We start from the raw sequence: 21,416 nt of genomic DNA, 5'->3' as shown, positions 1-21,416 counted from the left end.
AGTGAGGAACAGGTGACAGGAGTGATGTTTCGATTCTATCCTTCAAGGGACAACTTAACCAAGGTTCTGAATAATCTACATGTTAAATAGTTGGATCTATATTCAAGTGGATTATAAGTAAGTAAGTAAGTAAGTAATTTTTATTGGTTTGAAATCCAAAATTACAGGATTGATACCAAGACAATACACATTGGTTATTCACAAACATACAAGCATATATATATCATAAGAGATTTTTGCAGTATAAACATTTTTTCCCGCTTACAATTATCAAACGAAATGCAGCCATAGTTGAGCTAGTTAAATGTATATCTACTTCAGAAAGCTTATTTTTAGTACTTCTTTGTGTGTTTGCAATTGGATTTGTATTCATTGAATTTTTCACCTCTCATAGATATTTTTGAATCATTTTTAATCTTTAAAAAAATAGACATACCTTCCCCATGTGTCATGACCATCACAAGTCAAAGGTCGAAGTTCATCATAGGGATAAGCATATTTTATGTAGCCATCGTATGCATGGTGAAACATCTTCTCTACCTTGCCTCTGAAAAATGAAAATGATTGTCATGATTGTGTAAAAAAACAATATGAAAATAAGAAGATGTGGAATGACAATGACAACTTTCTACTAAGACTGAATGACGTAGAAGTAATCAAACTATATAGGTCACTGCAAAACCTAGCCTTCATCCTTTGAACAAACCCCATACTATATGTACAGCAAATAATAAAAAGCCTTGAAATTTCTGTTCTGGCTTCCTGCTAAAAAAAATAGGTAAAGAAGGTAGGGATTTTTTTTAATTTTCAATGTTTTATTTTACATTGAGTCTATGTGAGTAACTTAACATTGTGACCTTAACAGTGCAAAATCAAAAATGGTGAAAAAAAACCTTTAGGGTAGGCATGGTAGGGGATGGAAATATTTAATAAGGTTTAGTAGCTAGTGGTACAGTAAACACACATACTTTTTGTTTGCCCTAAGAAAAAATTGTACTTGAATTCAAAATACTTAAAAATGAACTGAAAAAATGCAATTTGAACCAACTGACATGACAAAAATTTAATATTGCTGTGAAATATACACCGCCTTCTCTAGCTATATATCATGTATATATGTATATAGGTCAGATCTACATGTACAAGTCAAAATGATATGTGCTATTATGTGGCATGTTATTAATCATGTTTATAGAAAAACAAAGAATATGAACTATCCACGAAGAGCAAAAAATCACACATATTGCTTTTCTTTCTTTCAGTCACAGTGAGGCCTTCAACACCAACCAAACAAAAACTCAAATTGCTACAAGTTACAGGGACTGGTGGGTATAAATATCATGTATTTATAGGTAATATTGGTCTCACTATATCCGTCAACATGTCAAATTATACTAGACAATGAAACTGACCATGTGAGGCCCATTCAGCATTGATATTGGTGCCTTTTTTCAAAACTACCTCTACCCTTTTTTATTGGGAAAATATGCGTCATTTGCATCAAATTGGGAAATTTAAAATAAATCATGAATTTGACTGAAACTTCAATTCACAGACCCATTTTCAAGAGTTAAACCCTGCTTTAAAATAAGACCCTATTTTGTCAGTGATGATACATGAATAGACCCTCAAATGTGCACATACTGACATATAGTCATTTTAGACATGAAAAAGGTTTAAATGAGTGTTTTTCAGTTTGCATTCGTGCACAATTACTACTGACATGACTGAGACTGTACTGTTAGGGGAAAAAATTGTCTTTTTGGGAATAATTTTAAGCCATTTTTTCTCAAATTGGGATTCTTCTCCAGGGGAAAAAGCCTGTATTCTTCACTAATTTAAAGCTAAAACGATCCATAATTATCACTGTAAATGGGTTTTTTATTTGCTAGGAGTCAAGCTAAGAATGATGTACTTGCTCATTTGACTTATTGCATCATGGCCAGCATATTAACTACCAACACTCAAACATGTCAAATGACAAAATTCCAGAAAACTCCCACTTGAACCCTCAAGGTAGTATAGAATCCAAATATTTTGTTGATAATCCTGTGTTCATAATTCTCTTGATTTTTCATTAATTTCAATAGACAACGATAGAAATCAGTCAGTAGTTTTTACATTGTACATGTATGTTTGATATAAGTTAATGTCAACTCCAACAAGATAAAGGTCTTTGTCTGGACCCAGCATTATTGTAAAAAAAAAACAACTGCAAATCGTAATGTTAAGCAGATTTGAATGAAAGATTTTTAATCTTAATGACTAAGTTCACTAGTACTTGACAATGAATCTTTTCGCACAAAATGTTCAATTATCTTTTCATTTTCTTCTGGTGGTCTTCACGATGCTTGAAAGCATGCATGCAAAGTGTGAGACCCCCAGCAAAATCAAAATATAGGATGTAATGAGTTATGAGACTCAGAGCTGAGGTATTGAAACAGGCTGTAAAAACATGTATACTATAGATAATAACAATGAATTGAAAAAATATAGTATATATATTTACTTGTATTGGTATTTAGAATATGATGAAATTGAGAATGAAAAAATGGAATATTTCAAAGAGATAACAACCCTACCAATGAGCAGACAACAGCCGAAGGCAACCAATGGGTCTTCAACGCAGCGAGAAACTCCCCCACCGGAAAGTGGTCCTCAGCTAACACCTTAATAAAATTGTGTACTACATTGTAGTTTTCTGAAAACTGAGGTCACAAAAAATATAAATGACTTAAAATAAAAATAAACACACAAATAAAAAACAAAGTCCAGAGGCAGAGGCTACTGACTTTGGACAGGCACACAAATGTGGCGTGGTTAAACATGTTTTATAAGATCTCGGATCCCCCCTTCACCTCTAGCCAATGTGGAATATACAAACACATAGCAATACACAAAAAAATACATAGTTCAAACTCAGGTCAAAAGATTATGAATGAACAGGTACTTGAAAAAATTATGAGGAATATTCCCATAAGAGTGGGGGCAAATACATATGCAAATCGGGTTTTAAAGTAACCTGTATTTTAGGATATCATCTTTTGAGTATGCTTTGCCCAAATGAGAGCATGTCAATTCGAATAAAGCAACAAAAACTATTATTACTGCCACATATCGACATTTCATGGGGGCTGACATTGCGTCTCGTACTACGCGAGATTTGAATAATTGAACTTCCTTTTCCGGTCTGTCGTAAATAAGTGCAGCAAGTGAGTGAAATTTTTAAATGAATCGGTTAAAATCTTGTCTAATTTTCGTCATCATAATGAAACGATTAGCTACAAATAAATAATGAAATGCAGGAAATCTTTTGTTTTGTCCAAATTGTCGCAGATCATATCGAATTGCGTACAGTTAAACTTGAAATGTGCACCAGTTCGTTCGGTTTTCACACAGGTTGCATATATCTCCATTATTTGCAATGCACGACAAACGAAACACTACCATCATTCACACACAAACACAGGGTTTATTGGTAACTGTGTTCGAATGCTCCAATGTCAAGTCTTCCTATAAACTTTTACTGTTGTGCCAGAAGCAGGACCTTGTTTTTACAAATGTGTCTTTAATTTCTGACATTGTTAAATAATTTCTGTTGAATTGGTTGCATAGTCTTCTTAAACACACCGCTTTAACTATTATACAGTAGGAGTAAATAATGATAGTCAAAATAGTTACACCTAAAGTGTCTGGGTATGGTGCGGACCTGTAGCTTTAGGACCTAAGATTTGGTTAAAGAGCTACGGTTCCGAGCTACTATAGTCGCCTTCAGCTGAAATTCGTAGCGGTTATCGGTAAAAATAATATAAACTATCAACCGCGTTCTCTCGAGATATAGTTTTTCTCGTTCCATTCATAAATCGCGAAAAGAAAAACCACTACTGACCTACCTTTTAAGTGATCGCACTGTGATAATCCTGACCTTCACATTTTCCAGAATGTTTTCCATTGTAATTCCGCCATCTTCGTTTCTATGAGGATCATTTGTTTACATGTGAAATTCGTCATTTACGCAGTTTCCTGAAAAGTTCTTTTCACTGATGTGATACGGTTTCCCGCGCTTTATGCAAATGTTATGAAATTGAACTCCAGGGGAACACTTTTGGAAAAAACAATGGCGGATTCCAACATTCAAAATAGTCTTCGAAAATGTGAAGGTCAGGATTATCACAGTGCATTCACTTAAAAGGTAGGTCAGTAGTGGTTTTTCTTTTTGCGATTTATGAATGGAATGTGAAAAACTATATATCTCGAGTGAACGTGGTTGATAGTTTAGATTATTTTAATTGATAACCGCTACGAATTTCAGCTGACGGCGACTATAGGTATGGTGTTTCTCAAATATGGTGGCCTATGGATAATATACCTTAGTGCTTTTTGTTCGCCATTACTGGATATCACACAGGTTCCTAAAAATTTTGACGTCTGAAAACAAAATATCTGACACCACACTGGAATAGTGATTATTGTATGTTTCAAAAGTTCAAGTGGCTGGGTAAGCCCGGATAAGTGATGAGGTGTATTGACGTGTGCGGAAGGACCCAAGAGAAAGAAAAGGGATTCTGCAGCTAAAATGTGGTATGAGTGCCATTACTGGATATAACAGAATTTTCTTATCTCGCTTGATTATATCAACATCATCATGATAGAAAATATAAAAGTTTAAAAGAATAAAGAAGTTACGCCCCCGCTCCTTAATGAAGTAAAAATGGTCAATTTTCCCACATTCCAAAAAGAGATGAGGTTGACAAAATGTAAGAAACTGCATGTAGTCCAGTTTTCAGTCATATTGAATAAGGGCTGCGACTATTCACGAAAAAATATAAGAACAGCTTATACTGATGTGTATGACATTACAAGTTTTCCTATTCATTAAAATTTATGTGAAAAGAGCTGCAGAATTTTAGATGGAGGTGAAAGTTTTAGCTTTTACCTTCACATACATGTACAGGTACATGTTTTCCTATATATTTTTTTTATATATAAGTTTCTTGTTTCTGAAAATAAATTTACATGTACTTATTTCAGGATGTTGATGCCCAAGAAGAACAGAGTTACAATTTTTGAATATCTTTTCAAAGAAGGTGTTCTTGTAGCTAAGAAAGATTTTGGTGCCCCAAAGCATCCAGATATTGATGTTCCAAATCTTCAAGTTATTAAAGCATTGACAGTGAGTACGCACAATCTAACTATCATGTATTTATATACTGTAAATTCAGAAATTAATGCAAGGATTTTATTATTGCAAAAAATGCGACTGAGTTGTAAACGCAATAATTTAAACTCATTTTGAAATATTTATCTGAATCGGGATTTTTCTCAACATCGTAAAAATTAAAATCGCATTTCAGTCTAAAATGACAAAATCGCAATAATAAATGCACGCAATAATTTCTGAATTTACAGTGGTACTTGCACTCTGCATTATCCTATGAATGATAAGTCAATTATTCATAAGAGATAAAGACATCCAAGAACACATCATCAAATCAAGTCTTCACGCTGAGTGGCAGCCCAGACAGCCCAGGCTAGTAGAATTGCTCTCGGGCCTTTGAAAATCATATCTACAGGCCAAAGAAATCTAACTAAAAAAATCAAAAATTGACCTCTGGGCCTGTAGTTTTTATAGTTCATCGTGAAGACTACAGCAATCAATCAAAATGCTTAACAGTCACAAAATATACAAATACTTCTACAGCAAGATCAAATTGGCCACCACATTTTGTAACTGGATGCAAATGCCCTCAGCTGTGCACCAGTCCAATGAACTTTTAACAAGACTATCAGTTTCGGGCATCAACTTCTGTTGCCAATCTGATTTAATTAAATTAATTGATGATTTCATATTTTTGCTATAACCAATTTAATTATGATAACATCTTACTGGAGATTATTTAGGGAAAATGTAATTAATGACATGTATATTTAATGCCAAATCTGTTTTTTCTAGTCTTTAAAATCACAAGGATATGTCCGAGAACAATTTGCTTGGCGTCATTTTTACTGGTACTTGACAAATGAAGGGATTGAGTATTTGAGGAATTACCTCCACCTCCCAGCTGAGATTGTACCAGCAACACTGAAAAGACAGACACGCCAAGAGGCACCAAGGCCAAGACCTAAAGGTATAAGATATGTGTAAAATTTGTTTGAATATTATAATTATTGAAAGTGTAAATGAGTAAAAGAACATTGAAATTCCATGGTACCAGAAAATACCACATGGGAAGTTAAAAGAAAACATGCAGAAGAATGACACGACATTCTGACCAAAAGAAAAAAGTTAAAAAATGCAATAATGAAACGCCTAACAGAAAACTTAAGATATTGATCAAGTGTACACTGGTATGTTAAGCAATACCTCCTCTACATTGTTGAGGGACTTATGGCAATTTATTTTAAGAGGTAGATAAAAGTTGTACCTAATGCATACTATAAAGAATTATATAGAAATGAATCAATATGAAATTAAGTTTTCAAGACTTTGAATTGGATGTGATTTTCCTCTTTCTTTTCCTGAATAATTAATCTAATTTAGCAAAAAATATGCTTGAAGCCACAACTAAAAATATTTTGGTTTGCCCAAACCCTGCCCAAGGTTGAGGCAGTGTTCTCCCCAGGCCGTTTTAGCGCCGCGATTTTCAGCGCTATTTCAATTTCCCGCTGTCCTATTGCACTGACCGCGTCGCTATATTTTTTTAATTTTTTTTTCGTATTTTTTCAAATTTCCCGCTTATTTTTCTCTTCGGATCACGTGATTGACTGGTTTACAATTTTTGAATGAATTATTTCCGTTGTAATTAAGTAACTCCGCGGGACCAGTCTAATAAATTTTACAAAATGGCGTTTTTGAAAGATCATAATAAACAAAGATTTCAACATTGACATCAATTTTTTTAATTTAAAGAAAATATAGAGGCATATATGAATGAAATGTGAAGAAATGAATTGACCGCATTTCTCGACGTCACTCACAAACTTGTTTTACGAACTTTGAACAAACGATGATTTTAAAAACGATCAAACACAGGAGTTTACTATCCATACGAACTCCGAAAATGAGCAAGTCTTTTAGTATTAATTATCCCCTATTCGAACTTATAATTGTTTGGTCAGAAATTCTACCATTTGATAACAATTTGAGAGGATATGATTAGAAAAACAAACCCCAAGCTGATACGACTTAAGAAATTTTACTTTCTCGATGTCCAGCTTGGATGAGGCCATCTAAATATTATAAAACGTTTAGCCTTTAGGTCATAAAAATGAGAAATCTTTATGCTAAAAAATGTCAATTCCTGTCAAACGTCGTAAGGTAACAGAACACTGCTACAGTTGGTTACAAAACCAAACAAGCTTACAACGACTTTATTGTTGGTCCTTCAAGTTCTGCAACATTACCTGATCGTGCTAAGAAATCTTGGCACAGGCAGTCTGGTGTAGATCCATCATGGAAAAAGACTTCTCCTTCAGTTTTATACATAGATAGTTTGAGGATTTAATATATGAATTTACAATGGAGATTCACAAAAAAAGACTCTTCTTCTATATCCAGACAATAACATTAACAAACAAAGCCTCATTAAGGTGGCTCGGCCCTTTAACAATGCGCATATTTTAACGCATGTTTCTTACGACGAGTGCCTTGGAAACGGTCGCTTTCAGGGGTCTTCTCAAAAATAGCGTTGACGACTTTGGAACGCGGGCGTGTATGAAAGCACCCTTGACGATGTAAACAAGTGATGCAAAACGTTCTTCAAAACAGGAAATACGAACGGTCAGAAATTCAGAGTGCTTTCTTCATTTTTCGCATAAAAGACTAAAAGGAGAGAAATATACGTGATTTAAGCATATTAACATTAAAAAAAAGAATATATAAATACTGACAAAGTCACATGTATGACTGCGTCGACGGTGCCGCTTCGCTCCAAAAACGCATTCTCACCTTACACGGTCCATTTCGTACCATATTTTGAATTAAATATCGGTTGAATATTAAATGATGTCTTGGAGATTTATTTTTGAAAATGTTTTGCCCATGACGCAATGATAAACTTTGAACAAATAATAGCGATGTAAACAATTGCATGTCATCGTACAGCTTTCAAAAGCAAATAAACCCCGTATAGTATGCTTTAAAGGCATTGGGGCGGGTACTTATCAAGATATCTGTTTAGCGTTTTATAACAGTTTGTTTCTGTCATAAATCTCTTTAATATCTTTATTTCCAGTTATTTTCTGGGTTTAATTATTCCCGATAATGAGATATATTTTTACACTGCAAAATTTTGTTAATTATAGTTAAATATTTTCAAATTAAATAAAAAGAAACATCATTAAGTGAATCAGAGCAAGTGTTATTATTATAAAAGACTAATGGATCCAGCAACTTATTTCACAAAAATGATTATTGGTTTTCCTGCAGAAATAAAAGGACACTTCAATAATTGGCTGTTTTCCGCCTTTTCATGAATATGAAAATTGATTAATCGGGGCGGATTCAGCCATTTTAAAAGGGGGTTCCCAATCCAGGACAAAAAGGGGGGTGTTCCAACTATATTTTCCCATTCAAAAGCATTGATCGTCCAAAAATGGGGGGCCCACCCCCCGGAACCCTCCCCTGGACCCACCGCTGTCAAAAGTAACCGGGACTGGCCTAGTATTCCGACCTATGATATAATTCCTCAATACTGCATGCTTTGCGGACGACCGCAAAATTTTTGGTTACTTTGTCGGGATTTTTCTAGGAACATCCACAGCGTGTCGGGCAGTCACAAACACTACTTAAGACTTTATATATATATAAATCTATACTACTACTAAGTTCAGGAAAAGTTTGGATGGTAATTTTTAAACTCCACCCAGTACACAGGAACGCTATATTAGCCGGGCAAATTTTAACTTCTATCTATTTTTGACATGCTTTTTTAAAAGGTGAGATAATAAGGGAAATTCTTGATGATGAAAATAATTATAGTGGGGTAATGGCATTGCGGCAAAAAAATGTGAATGACAATTTTATTTGTGAACACTGATTTAATGGTCTTTGATCTTACCGTGGCAAAGAAATGTATAACTAATCTATGCGCGATGATAAAAGGAGATGATGTTTTTTTATTTACTTTATTGAATTTCAAATTTGAACTTTGGTGGATAGTTGTTTCATTGCCAATCATACTACATCTGCTTATTTTCAAATCTTATGTTTAACATAGAAATATGACTAATCTGACAGATGATCCCTTGATTATACAGGGTGCTCAAACAGCTGGATGTATACATACGAAGCCTCGTAAGGTCAAAAGGGTGAATTTTGCCTATACATGGACCAAGCATAATTGTTCACTCATTCTTACCAGCACAACAACAATATGGCAGTCCATATATCTAGCTCATTTTACTTTGCATAACTTACATAATTGATACTTTTCTATATGTTCTCATCCGTCTTATGTTTGAAATATTTGCCAGTGACGATTCAGTATGAACAAATTAAATATTCATTATGTGCAATAAATACAAAAAAGTAATTTCTTGGACTTTTAATTGTTTGACTGTGTGGTATATGGTTTTATTGGTAATTGTACGAGGACATAATTGTTATCTTCTATGTAAATTGGTCTCCGGTTTAGAGTTGCCTCATAAACAATGATGCCCCATCTTCCTATTTTTATACACAACAAAACGGAGTTGCAAAGGGTATAATGTTTTTGACCCGTCTGTACAGTCAGTCTTGTTTCTTGTCATCACAACTCCTCTCAAACAGAATTTCATGAAACATTTTTAGATAAGGACGTACTATGTAGATGTGCATGTTAACAGGAAATTACAATTCATTTATTTTTTCTAGGAGTTATGCCCCTTTGAACTTATTTACTGCAATATAGCACTGTAACAGTTTCTCATCATCTCTCAAAACGCACATTAGAATTTTTTAAAACCTTTTTAGATAATAAGGGCATACTATGTAGATGTGCATATCGACAGGAAATTATGATTCATTTTTTTTCTTTAATATACCATTTGTTTTCTTATTTTATTCCTCCAGTGACAATGTGGGAACTGACTGCCAAAGCGGGACCGGCTACAGTTATTCGCAATGTTATCAACCAATGAGCCCGCACCCTATGTGTGACTCTCTAAAAATCATCCCATCAACCAAATATTTTGAAACATATTTAGAATTAAGAAATAGACAAATCCATGAAATTAGGTTAAGTTCAGATAAACCCTGCAAGACAGACATTTTTGTTTTTTATTCATTATTTTGTACACAAATCACCCATTAGTTTTCTCATTTGAATCATTTTAAATTGTTCATTTGTCATTTCGAGTCCTTTAAACCCAACTATGCAGAATAGGTTTTACTCATTGTTGAAGTCTGTACGGTGACCTACATGTATAGTTAATTCTGTGTTGTTTGGTCTTTTGTGTCTCATTTACAATCATATCACATCCTCTTATTTGATATTTTAATTTGTTATAATACATTTAATACACCAAATATTCATGATTGATTGATTGTTGGTTGCTTAACATCCACCAAATATACATGAAGATGACCTATTGATTACACAATTTAGCATATGAAAACAGAGGACTTACTGATGATCAATGAACCATACAAATGATTATGTGGTCCATGATACATTGGAATTGACAGAATTGTAAACTTCATGTATTGCACACAAATAGTTTATCTACTACATGTACCTTTTAGTATTTATTAAATGAGTGACTGACAGTCATTGGTATACCATATTACCTCCTGAAAACAGGCATAAACAAAGGCTCAACTAAATCAAATTTTTGAAACGTTATTGATTTTATTCCTCAAATGTCTCTGAGATCAAAATAAAACATGTATTACAAATGTAATATTGTTAATTTAAATGTTCTAGTATACATGTAAGCATTGTTGCCATTTATACGTCATGTACATGTACAATCATTAGCTGATAAGCTCTATATCTTCATAATTTTTATTCTCCTTCACTGTTTTTTTTATAAGACTCAATATATATATATATATCATCTTTATTCATCATTGGGACAGGTAGGTGAAGCAGGTACTTTTGATTGCATTTTTTAAGGATTTTGACAGCACTAAGGCATATACATGTAGTTCCAATTTATAGTTGACCTCTGCTCCTCAATTGGATTGTGGCAACACATATTTGCATATACATGTAGAATGTTGTTCTTAAGTTTCAGCACTTTACACATAGTTTCCAGTTGCAAGACTAGATGATACTGGTTTCTCATAAAATTCTGTCAGTACTGTGCCAATAGTTTCCAAGTAAAGTTGAACATTCCAAGATCACTCCTTCCATTTGCCTGTACATGTACAAATGTACTTGCAGCCTGAAATTAAATATCAGAGTAATTCTGTCAGAAAATCAACAATTATTGACATTCAAAAGCATATAGATGTAGACTTGTTCATAATGGGGAATGTGTCCATAGGACACAGATGAGCAGCCGCTTGCATGTAAAGAATGAAAAGAGTGACCCCACCCAAATTTTTACTTAATCTGAGTTGTGTTGTAGTAAGCATTGCATATAAGTATCACAATATTTGAATAAAGCAAACTTGTGTTAAAGAAAGGAACAAAAATTTAGCTATTTTAAAATTTAGAAAGGGGCATAACTCTAGAAAAGTAAAAGCAACCCCACCAAAAATTTAAACTTCATGTGTGTTTGTTGGTAACAAGAATAATATATATGCATTAATTGTGAAATTTATTTAGTTTAATAACATTTGTAGAGACAAACTGAAGTTAGAGAACAGAAAATTTCGGACGTACATGCAAGTTTGATAAGACTGACAATGCAAGGAAAATCTAACTTAATGCCCCTGCCACTATGGTGTAAAAATAATGAAGAATTTGTTGTGATCAATAACTAGCAAACAAAATATAATTACATGCACAACAAGTGTAAATAGTGATTTTGTTTCTATAGGTTGAATAAAGGCTTCTTGCTGTTCAGCTGCCTTAATTTTGAAAATGCAGCTCATGCAGTCCTCATGAATAAATTATGCTGAGGCTTTTTGTACCCTATTTGGAATATAGGATACACAAATTTTGTATTTATTAAAAATTACTATGCACAAAGCAACAATTATTTTCAACTCAAAATACAGTACCTGGCCAAAAGTAGTTGTCACCTGCATTTTTTTGCTACATGTATATCATGTAAATATTTTATATAAAAACACATTACTTCAAAAAAATATTTTGAGGGCATTTAAAAATGTATGGTTGGATTTAATTTATATCTACGAGAGCTTAAAAGAAGTAGAATGGTCTATATTAATATGTGTTTATTTGATAATGGGTGCGTTTTAAGTGTTTTTGTCTTGAGAATGCATAAAATATTTTTCAATAATTATTATATTAATATATAGCAAATGCAAATTTCTTAACAGAAAATAATGAAAATGAGACTAAAAAAGATAAAACCACAATATACAAACCTGTGACAATATTGCTTCTATTGGTACCAGGTTGCTTAAAATCAATCCAAAATGACCCAAAATTATTTTTTTTAATGTTGTTTTAAATACAATATATATATGTTTAAAAGATGTACAGATGTATTGCCTCCTACTGTAAGGGTTATCATTTACAAATTAGGCCAATTATGTAATATTCTCAAAAAAAACAAACAAGTCAATCAAACCCCTTGATAACCTTAATTGATTATTATTTGAGGGGGTGGTAAGGAGACAGGGGAATGAGGGATCAGAGAAAAGGGTTATCTTGGAAATACATGTTGTCATTTTTATTTTGTCTTTGAACAAGGAGATGGAAGTATTGAAGTAAGAGGAGAGAGTTTTAGGGTAAAAGGGAAGGGAAATATAGTTGGGACAAGGGAGTAGAAACCGTACATGCCCTAGGGAAGTTATGGGGTACCCCACATACATATGACCCTAACTCTATGTAACTTGGCTACGAAATTAGATTTACCAAATGATGATTAAAAAGACTAATTCATTGACATTAACAGTAGCGTAACAATGACAGTTGTGGTGGTTCATAGTAGGTAGATGTCATCCCCTCCTCTTCGTCCATTTGCACACGGATATCTCTCAAAACGGGCCAGACATGTTTACAACTTGCCAGTAAAGGGTGAAAATACTAAGATAAACACATAAATAAGATACCAGCTATAACGATTAAACATGGAACAGAAATTGTGCTCGTACAAGTCTCAGTCGCAGTGCTTTTCAACAGTAGCGAGTATTTTGAGACAGCCCCCAAGTTTGTATTTTTCGTGATACTGGTAACATTTGGCTGCCTAAAATATCGAAATATATGTTTTCTTATGTAATAACTCTACCTTCATCGTTGTATATTCACCACAATGTCTGTTATGTATGTAAATGGTAGTATTCATCAATGTAGTATGCTGATCGACAATGGCGACCTTGAAATTCCTCTGGTCCGATAATGGCGCCAAATTAGAGGGAAGCAACTCGCGCCAGACAAAATTACCGTATTTCACCTAAATAATCAAAGTTTCGCTTCTTGATAACAAACAGTCATACGATAACCACATTTATTTTCAGCCATCGTTTATTAATATAATTTCAAACATTATTTTATTTAAGCCACCAATAAAGAATTCACAATTAAGTAAATAATGGACTGCATTGAAATCAGACCTTATGGGGTAGAGGGGTTAAACAAAAGCTCGTAACTTTTTAAAAAGCCTGGTGACCCCCATTTTATTTTACCTTAAAATGCTCGAAAAGTTCATAGCTTTGACATATCTGTTTTTTAAAAAAATCTACCGGGAAAATTTTCCGAAAAATCGATTCAATCAATATTTTTTGCCTTAAACTGACATTAGAAAATGCAAAATTTAGACATAAATCTGAAAATAAAAGGATTTTTAAGTAAAAAACAACAACGGGAAAGGTTAACATTTCAAATTCTAATATTTTTTCATATAAAAATTATACTGACTTGGTTTTAAAACTCTTTAAATTTGATGTAACCGTTATTGTTGTAAGGGTGGACATGTTTGGAAAAAGGGTCAAAATCGCACATTTCGCTTCAATTTGAGGGGAAAACGAGCCTGGTGACCCCCTTTTTTCTTTGCATTTTTGGATTCAGCATAAAAAAATCTACAGAATAAGTGAAAATAAAAAAAATCTACCGGGGGTCACTATTGGGGTGAGCCACCTTAAGGGGTACATGTAACTTCCATGAGCATGACAAGGACATCATAACAAGAGGTAACATCAAGGCATGATATAATAAAAACACATAACAAATCAATTACAAACAAACCGCGCGCAGCGATAAAGTTGCTGAGAATTGTCGAAAATTACGCGCTTACCACAGCGCTATCCAAAAATCCTGGGGAGAACACTGGTTGAGGGGTAGGTACATTTGAGGTAGGCAATTTTTTTTTGAAATTTACGTATAGGATGTTTATTAGTCTTCATGCCTATCTGATTAAAAAAACACTTCTTCAAATCAAGACAATAAAAGAAGTAGGCAGCTTTTTATACGACCGCAAATTTTGAAAAAATTTTCGTCGTATATTGCTATCACGTTGGCGTCGTCGTCGTCCGAATACTTTTAGTTTTCGCACTCTAACTTTAGTAATAGTAAATAGAAATCTATGAAATTTTAACACAAGGTTTATGACCATAAAAGGAAGGTTGGTATTGATTTTGGTAGTTTTGGTCTCAACATTTTAGGAATTAGGGGCCAAAAAGGGCCCAAATAAGCATTTTCTTGGTTTTCGCACTATAACTTTAGTTTAAGTTAATAGAAATCTATGAAATTTTGACACAAGGTTGATGACAACAAAAGAAAGGTTGGGATTGATTTTGGGAGTTTTGGTTTTAACAATTTAGGAATTGGGGGCCAAAAAAGGGCCCAAATAAGCATTATTCTGGGTTTTCGCACAATAACTTTAGTTTAAGTAAATAGAAATCAATGAAATTTAAACATAATATTTATGACCACAAAAGGAAGATTGGTATTGATTTTGGGAGTTTAGGTCCCAACAGTTTAGGAATTAGGGGCCAAAAAGGGACCCAAATAAGCATTTTTCATGGTTTTCGCACCATAACGTTAGTATAAGTAAATAGAAATCTATGAAATTTAAACACAAGGATAATGACCATAAAAGGAAAGTTGGTATTGATTTTGGGAGTTTTGGTCCCAACAGTTTAGGAAAAAGGGGCCCAAAGGGTCCAAAATTAAACTTTGTTTGATTTCATCAAAATTGAATAATTGGGGTTCTTTGATATGCCGAATCTAACTGTGTATGTAGATTCTTAACTTTTGGTCCCGTTTTCAAATTGGTCTACATTAAGGTCCAAAGGGTCCAAAATTAAACTTAGTTTGATTTTAACAAAAATTGAATCCTTTGGGTTCTTTGATATGCTGAATCTAAAAATGAACTTAGATTTTTTATTATTGGCCCAGTTTTCAAGTTGGCCAAAATCGGGGTCCAAAATTAAACTTTTTTGATTTCATCAAAAATTGAATAAATGGGGTTCTTTGATATGCCAAATCTAACTGTGTATGTAGATTCTTCATTTTTGGTCCCGTTTTCAAATTGGCCTACATTAAGGTCCAAAGAGTCCAAAATTAAACTAAGTTTGATTTTAACAAAAATTAAATTCTTGGGCCTCTTTGATATGCTGAATATAAACATGTACTTAGATTTTTAATTATGGGCCCAGTTTTCAAGTTGGTCCAAATCAGGATCTAAAATTATTATATTAAGTATTGTGGAATAGCAAGTCTTTTCAATTGCACAGTATTGTGCAATGGCAAGAAATATCTAATTTCACAATATTGTGAAATAGCAATTTTTTTTTTAATTAGAGTTATCTTTCTTTGTCCAAAATAGTAAGCAAGAAATATCTTATTGCAAGAATTTTTTTTAATTGGAGTTATCTTTCTTTGTCCAGAATCAACTTAAATCTTTGTAATATACAATATACAATGTATATTCACTTTTTACTACCAACTGATAAATTTAAATAATCTTTACCATTCAGTGATAACAAGCAGTTTTTTTACATTTTATTTACAGTTTATTTTATGATGTATTTAAATGAGTAGTTATTGTTGCAAACTCCATTAGAATATTTTAATTGAGATTAGTTTTGGAATAAGGGAAAGGGGGATGTGATTAAAAAATTGGGTTCAATTTTTCTCATTTGAAATTTCATAAATAAAAAGAAAATTTCTTCAAACATTATTTTGAGAGGATTAATATTGAACAGCATAGTGAATTGCTCTAGAAGAGAAAACAAACATTTTAAGTTCATTAGAACACATTCATTCTGTGTCAGAAACCTATGCTGTGTCAACTATTTAATCACAATCCAAATTTAGAGCTGAATCCAGCTTGAATGTTGTGTCCATACTTGCCCCAACTGTTCAGGGTTCAACCTCTGCGGTCGTATAAAGCTACGCCCTGCGAAGCATCTGGTTCTGGGTAGGTAGGGTTTGGGCAAACAAACCTATTCTTTTTTATGGCCTGAATAGGATGCAGTCTACTTATTTATTTTGACCAGAACCTGTGATGTTATTAGAGACAGGAATTGACTCAAATTCTATTCAATTATTAATCACATTTTCATCATATTTAGTTTTGTATATATATCAAAATTAGTCTGAGCCTTTAGTCACTAACCCTGGTCCCTATGCCAGAGTCTAGAAATAATCGATCCAGGCTAATTAAATTTTGTTTACTCACATTTATGAAGGAAAAATGTTGAAATGTAGCTTTAAATGTTTTGGGGAAAATGTCCTGTACCAAGTCAGGAAAATGGCCATTGTTATATTATACATGTAGTTCGTTTCTGTGTGTGTTACATTTTAATGTATTTCTGTTGTCATTGTTCTCCTCTTATATTTGATGCATTTCCCTCAGTTTTAGTTTGCAACCCAAATTTGTTTTTTCCCTCAATTGATTTATGAGTTTGGAACAACAGTATACTATTGTTGCTATTATTTGGCACACACAGGTCAAAACGTACTATTATATGACTTCTGAATAACTTGATTTTCTTGCAACATGTATTACTTGCTCATTTTTAATACTGTATGATATTATTTTTGTTCAGGACCAGATGGACCTTCTAGAGCTCCAGGTGGTGGTGCTGACCGTGCTGAATACAGAAGAGCAGCTCCAGGTTAGTGCATTGTTCATGTGATATTGGGATATCCTTCTGGCCTAGACATCACTGTCATATTGGGATATCCTTCTGCCCTAGACATCACTGTGATATTGAGATATCCTTCTGCCCTAGACATCACTGTGATATTGGGATATCCTTCTGCCCTAGACATCACTGTGATATTGGGATATCCTTCTGCCCTAGACATCACTGTGATATTGGGATATCCTTCTGCCCTAGACATCACTGTGATATTGGGATATCAATCTGCCCTAGACATCACTGATATTGGGATATCCTTCTGCCCTAGACATCACTGTGATATTGGGATATCCTTCTGCCCTAGACATCACTGTGATATTGGGATATCATTCTGCCCTAGACATCACTGTGATATTGGGATATCATTCTGCCCTAGACATCACTGTGATATTGGGATATCCTTCTGCCCTAGACATCACTGTGATATTGGGATATCCTTCTGCCCTAGACATCACTGTGATATTGGGATATCCTTCTGCCCTAGACATCACTGTGATATTGGGATATCCTTCTGGCCTATACATCACTAAATACAAGTCACCTTTGATATTGTTTCAGTCTGTGCCAAAATGATTAGGATTTATCTGTCTGACCAAAACAGAAATTTTAACTTTTCTTCTATATCATGTACATATTCAACTAAAAAATCTTGAAACTTTTGTCTGTACGAATATTTTTTTGTCTGACATTTTTTCGGTTAGACAGAGAGAGACATTGTGGTTTGTTATGACATTTCCATTAAAGTTTTGTTCCCTAGTGATGATAAAAGTATCTTTCAACAAAACCTTTTCATATTAGCAAATTATTGGTATTCACAAAAATACATCTCACATTTTATTAAATGGAAATTTGGATTTGTCATTTACCTGAGTTTTTTTTATCTAATACACCTTAAAAAGCATTGAATTCTTTATACAGGTGTACAGATATTTTTCACCTTGGATAAATCTGGTAAAAGTAATATTCTGATCCGTTCCTTAGGTGGAGTTTGATTTGTTTATCAAAGTATATTAATAGTTTTATCATTGCAGGGTTAATTTGCAGATTTCAATTTTGTTGGGTCGCACTTTGATATTTATTGTTTTCAATGTAGCTATTTTATGGGGGTAGGCTTATTTCCTCCAACACTTGTGTTAGAATCTGTCCCTGTAATGACTGGTTCCTTGCCAAGAGCTTAAAATTCAAAACTCTCACAATGTCAGTAGATTTGTAATGTTGACATGGGCCAGTAGTATTTTTTTGATCATCGCAGATGGCTTCTTTGGTACTGATGAGATGGTGAAAGGGGGAAGAAACTTAATTTGTTTTCAAGATAGGAGTCTCTTTTATCTTAAGAAATTAAAAAGTAATTATATTTCATTTCAGGAATTGTTGAAAAAATATAAGGGGTTAGGTTTTACTTTGATTTTAATCATCTTTGAAATACTCAATTGTTACCCATTGAAATATTAATAAAGTTGAATATATCGATCCCAATATATTTCTTTTACTTGAAATTGGTATGTTTGTATTTTGATTTTCCATGGTTTGCATGTTAACAGAAATATTTTAATCATCATGATCATGGTGATATATAAATAAATTTCAGAATTTATTGAAATACAATTTATAATACTAAAATTACGAGGTCCAATTTGTCAGCTGTCATCACGTGAAAACGATGAATCAAAGAATTCAACTTTATATACAACTTATATAGTACAAAGGTGTAGATTAAAAATTACACCACTCCAGGCCCTTTTGTTTTCCACGTAATTAATATTGCCAATAATGAAGAAGTTCCGGGTAGAGTCTGATACTGATACCAATAGTATAATCACCTGTTACTTATTACCTTATCTGTACGTTCCGCATCTGACAGGGGCACCACTAAACAGTGTATACAGAATTAATATGCTATTTACACGGGTCATAATCACAGGGTTCAGTGATATTGTTGGCTTTTTTCAAAACTACCTCTACCCTTTTTTATTGGGAAAATATGTGTCATTTTCATCAAATTGGGAAATTTAAAATTAACCATGAATTTGACTGAAACTTCAATTTACAGAGCCATTTTCAAGAGTCTAACCCTGCTTTAAAATAAGACCTTATTTTTGTCAGTGATGATAGATAAATAGACCCTCAAATCTGCAAATATAGTCATTTTAGGCGTGAAAATGTTTAAATGAGTGTTTTTCAGTTTTTATTCATGCAAAATTTCTACTGAGACAGCACTGTTTGGGAAAAAAATTGTCTTTTGGGGAATAATTTTAAGCCATTTTTTTTTCAAATTGGGATTCTTCTCCAGGGGAAAAAGCCTTTATTCTCCACTAATTAAAGGCAAACAATATCACTGGGGTTGACACTACTAAATTGTCAAATTGTTACCTGTTGTAGTATTTTAATCAGTAAGACTTTCTAAGATAATGATACGAATACTAAAAATCTGGACTAAAAATAAGGCGTATAGGTACAGTTTTCAATTTGTTAGCGGGCACGAGTGACGTAAAACAGAGAATCAAAGAATTCAACTTTATTTAACTTTATTTATAACTAATATAGGACAATGCTGTTGATTAAAAAATACTCCATTCCAGGACCTTTTGTTTTCCAAATAATTAGTATTTATCATGACCAATAATTGATAAGTTCCAGTTCAACGGGTTCAAACAGAAAGATTTGAAAGCAGAGAAAACTGTGTATCTTATAATCAGCATGCTTTTATCAGATGACAATACTAATACTAAAGTAAGGCTTGCGCATACTTTAATTCAGTCACGGGTGTGTTCTAGTAGTAGTTAAAAGATTGTTCTATTTTGAATTTAAATAGAAATCGTACTGAAGATTTGCTGAGTTGAATAGAAATTTAATTTATGTACGTACCATCAACTAGAACAGGTTACATGTTCTAATATTCGTCCTTTTGATTGGTACTTAATGATTTAATTTGCTATAACATGTATAATACTTGTTTGAAATAAAATTTAGTTTATTAAGATTGGAAGAGAAAGAGAAATCTGTTAGGGCTATTCCAGAAAAAATTGTATGGGGGGTTGGAAGGCAGTTTTTGTCAGCACCCGCCACCCAGACAATTGTAATTGAGAATTATAGTGCATTATAGTGTGAAAAGTCCTCTAATACCCATCACCCATGTATTATTAATACAACATGCCTTCCAACCCCAACCCCAACCCCCCCCCCCATACATTTTTTTCTGGAATAGCCCTTAGAATAAGCTAAGTTTCCATACAATGAATTAAAAATTTATTTTACTACTCAATTCATACATTTTCTTTGCTCTAAGATATGTTGTAAGATTTGAATTCTTAATATTGGAAGTAAACATGGTAAAAGAGTTAATTTATAATTGAGTTTACATACAAAGATTTTTCAAATTGTGTATTAGACGTCTTTTAATAAATATCTCCCTACTTTATCAAAATTTAATGATTTTTAATTACAGGTGGTGGTGATGATAAGAAGGCTGATGTTGGAGCCCCAGCAGACGGCAAATTCCAATTTGTAAGTTCACACTATCAATCACATGGCTTTTTTCTCAATGCTTTAAACATGAAGGCTAGTTATAATTAACTACTAAAAAATAGAGCTTTTCAGAAATTGTTAATTATCATTGTCTGTTACCTGTAAACAAATCCAGTAATCATGTTTGTAAGTGGTAAGATTAAGAAAAGAATTGTATGATCTTTTTAATTTTAATGTCAAATTAGAGAAACTTTGGTGAATTGTTTGTTTATGATGTAAGCTCGCTTTTGATTTTCATATATTTTTTATATGACATAGAGAATTAATAGAACTTTATTCTTTGAAAATGTGACAGGCGTATCATGCGCTCATGGTGCAGCTGTTTATTCAATTTGAGCTGTCCTTATATTCTTGTGTTTTATTTCAGCTTTAGAAATATAACATAAAAGTATTCTAAGTATAGAGTTTAGAAAATGCTTTCCATGTCGTATTATTTGTATAAAAGATTTTAGTACAGACGTATCAAAGTAAAACATTGAGAGTGATAGATTTTACATATCCAAACTTGTTAAATTATGAATTCCTATGAATTTATGCAGCCTGTAGTTTGTTTATTTACTGATTATAAATTGTTCTTTATTTATTTTTCAGAGAGGTGGATTTGGAAGAGGAAAGCCATCACAAGCCCCACAGTAGTGACATGGACATTGAACATTTTGGGGGGAAATAAAAAAAAAAAAAAGAA

The 21,416-nt window shown here is 33.0% G+C and overlaps 2 protein-coding genes across 2 annotated transcripts in view; one reads left to right on the top strand and one right to left on the bottom strand.

Annotated features, from left to right (window-relative positions):
• The window catches only part of LOC134683015 (ER degradation-enhancing alpha-mannosidase-like protein 2), a 15,316-nt gene extending 12,065 nt beyond the window's left edge, over positions 1–3,251 (bottom strand). Inside the window, exons 1-2 of the mRNA XM_063542011.1 lie at positions 3,023–3,251; positions 437–547 (exon numbers count right to left, since the gene is read on the bottom strand). Coding sequence (XP_063398081.1) covers positions 437–547; positions 3,023–3,141 — 230 coding nt within the window. The 5' untranslated portion in view covers positions 3,142–3,251. The remainder of the gene's footprint in view (positions 1–436; positions 548–3,022) is intronic.
• On the top strand, positions 3,085–21,416 carry LOC134683016 (small ribosomal subunit protein eS10-like). Its single transcript, XM_063542012.1, has 6 exons — positions 3,085–3,212; positions 5,032–5,173; positions 5,954–6,128; positions 17,111–17,179; positions 20,652–20,710; positions 21,323–21,416. Exons 2-6 carry the CDS (start codon positions 5,033–5,035, stop codon positions 21,365–21,367), a joined length of 489 nt encoding a protein of 162 aa, XP_063398082.1. The 5' UTR covers positions 3,085–3,212; position 5,032; the 3' UTR covers positions 21,368–21,416.

Source organism: Mytilus trossulus, chromosome 9 (assembly GCF_036588685.1).
Source record: "Mytilus trossulus isolate FHL-02 chromosome 9, PNRI_Mtr1.1.1.hap1, whole genome shotgun sequence".
Lineage (NCBI taxonomy): Eukaryota > Metazoa > Mollusca > Bivalvia > Mytilida > Mytilidae > Mytilus > Mytilus trossulus.
Note: the sequence above shows the minus strand (reverse complement) of the source record. Positions and strands in the feature narration are given on the sequence as shown.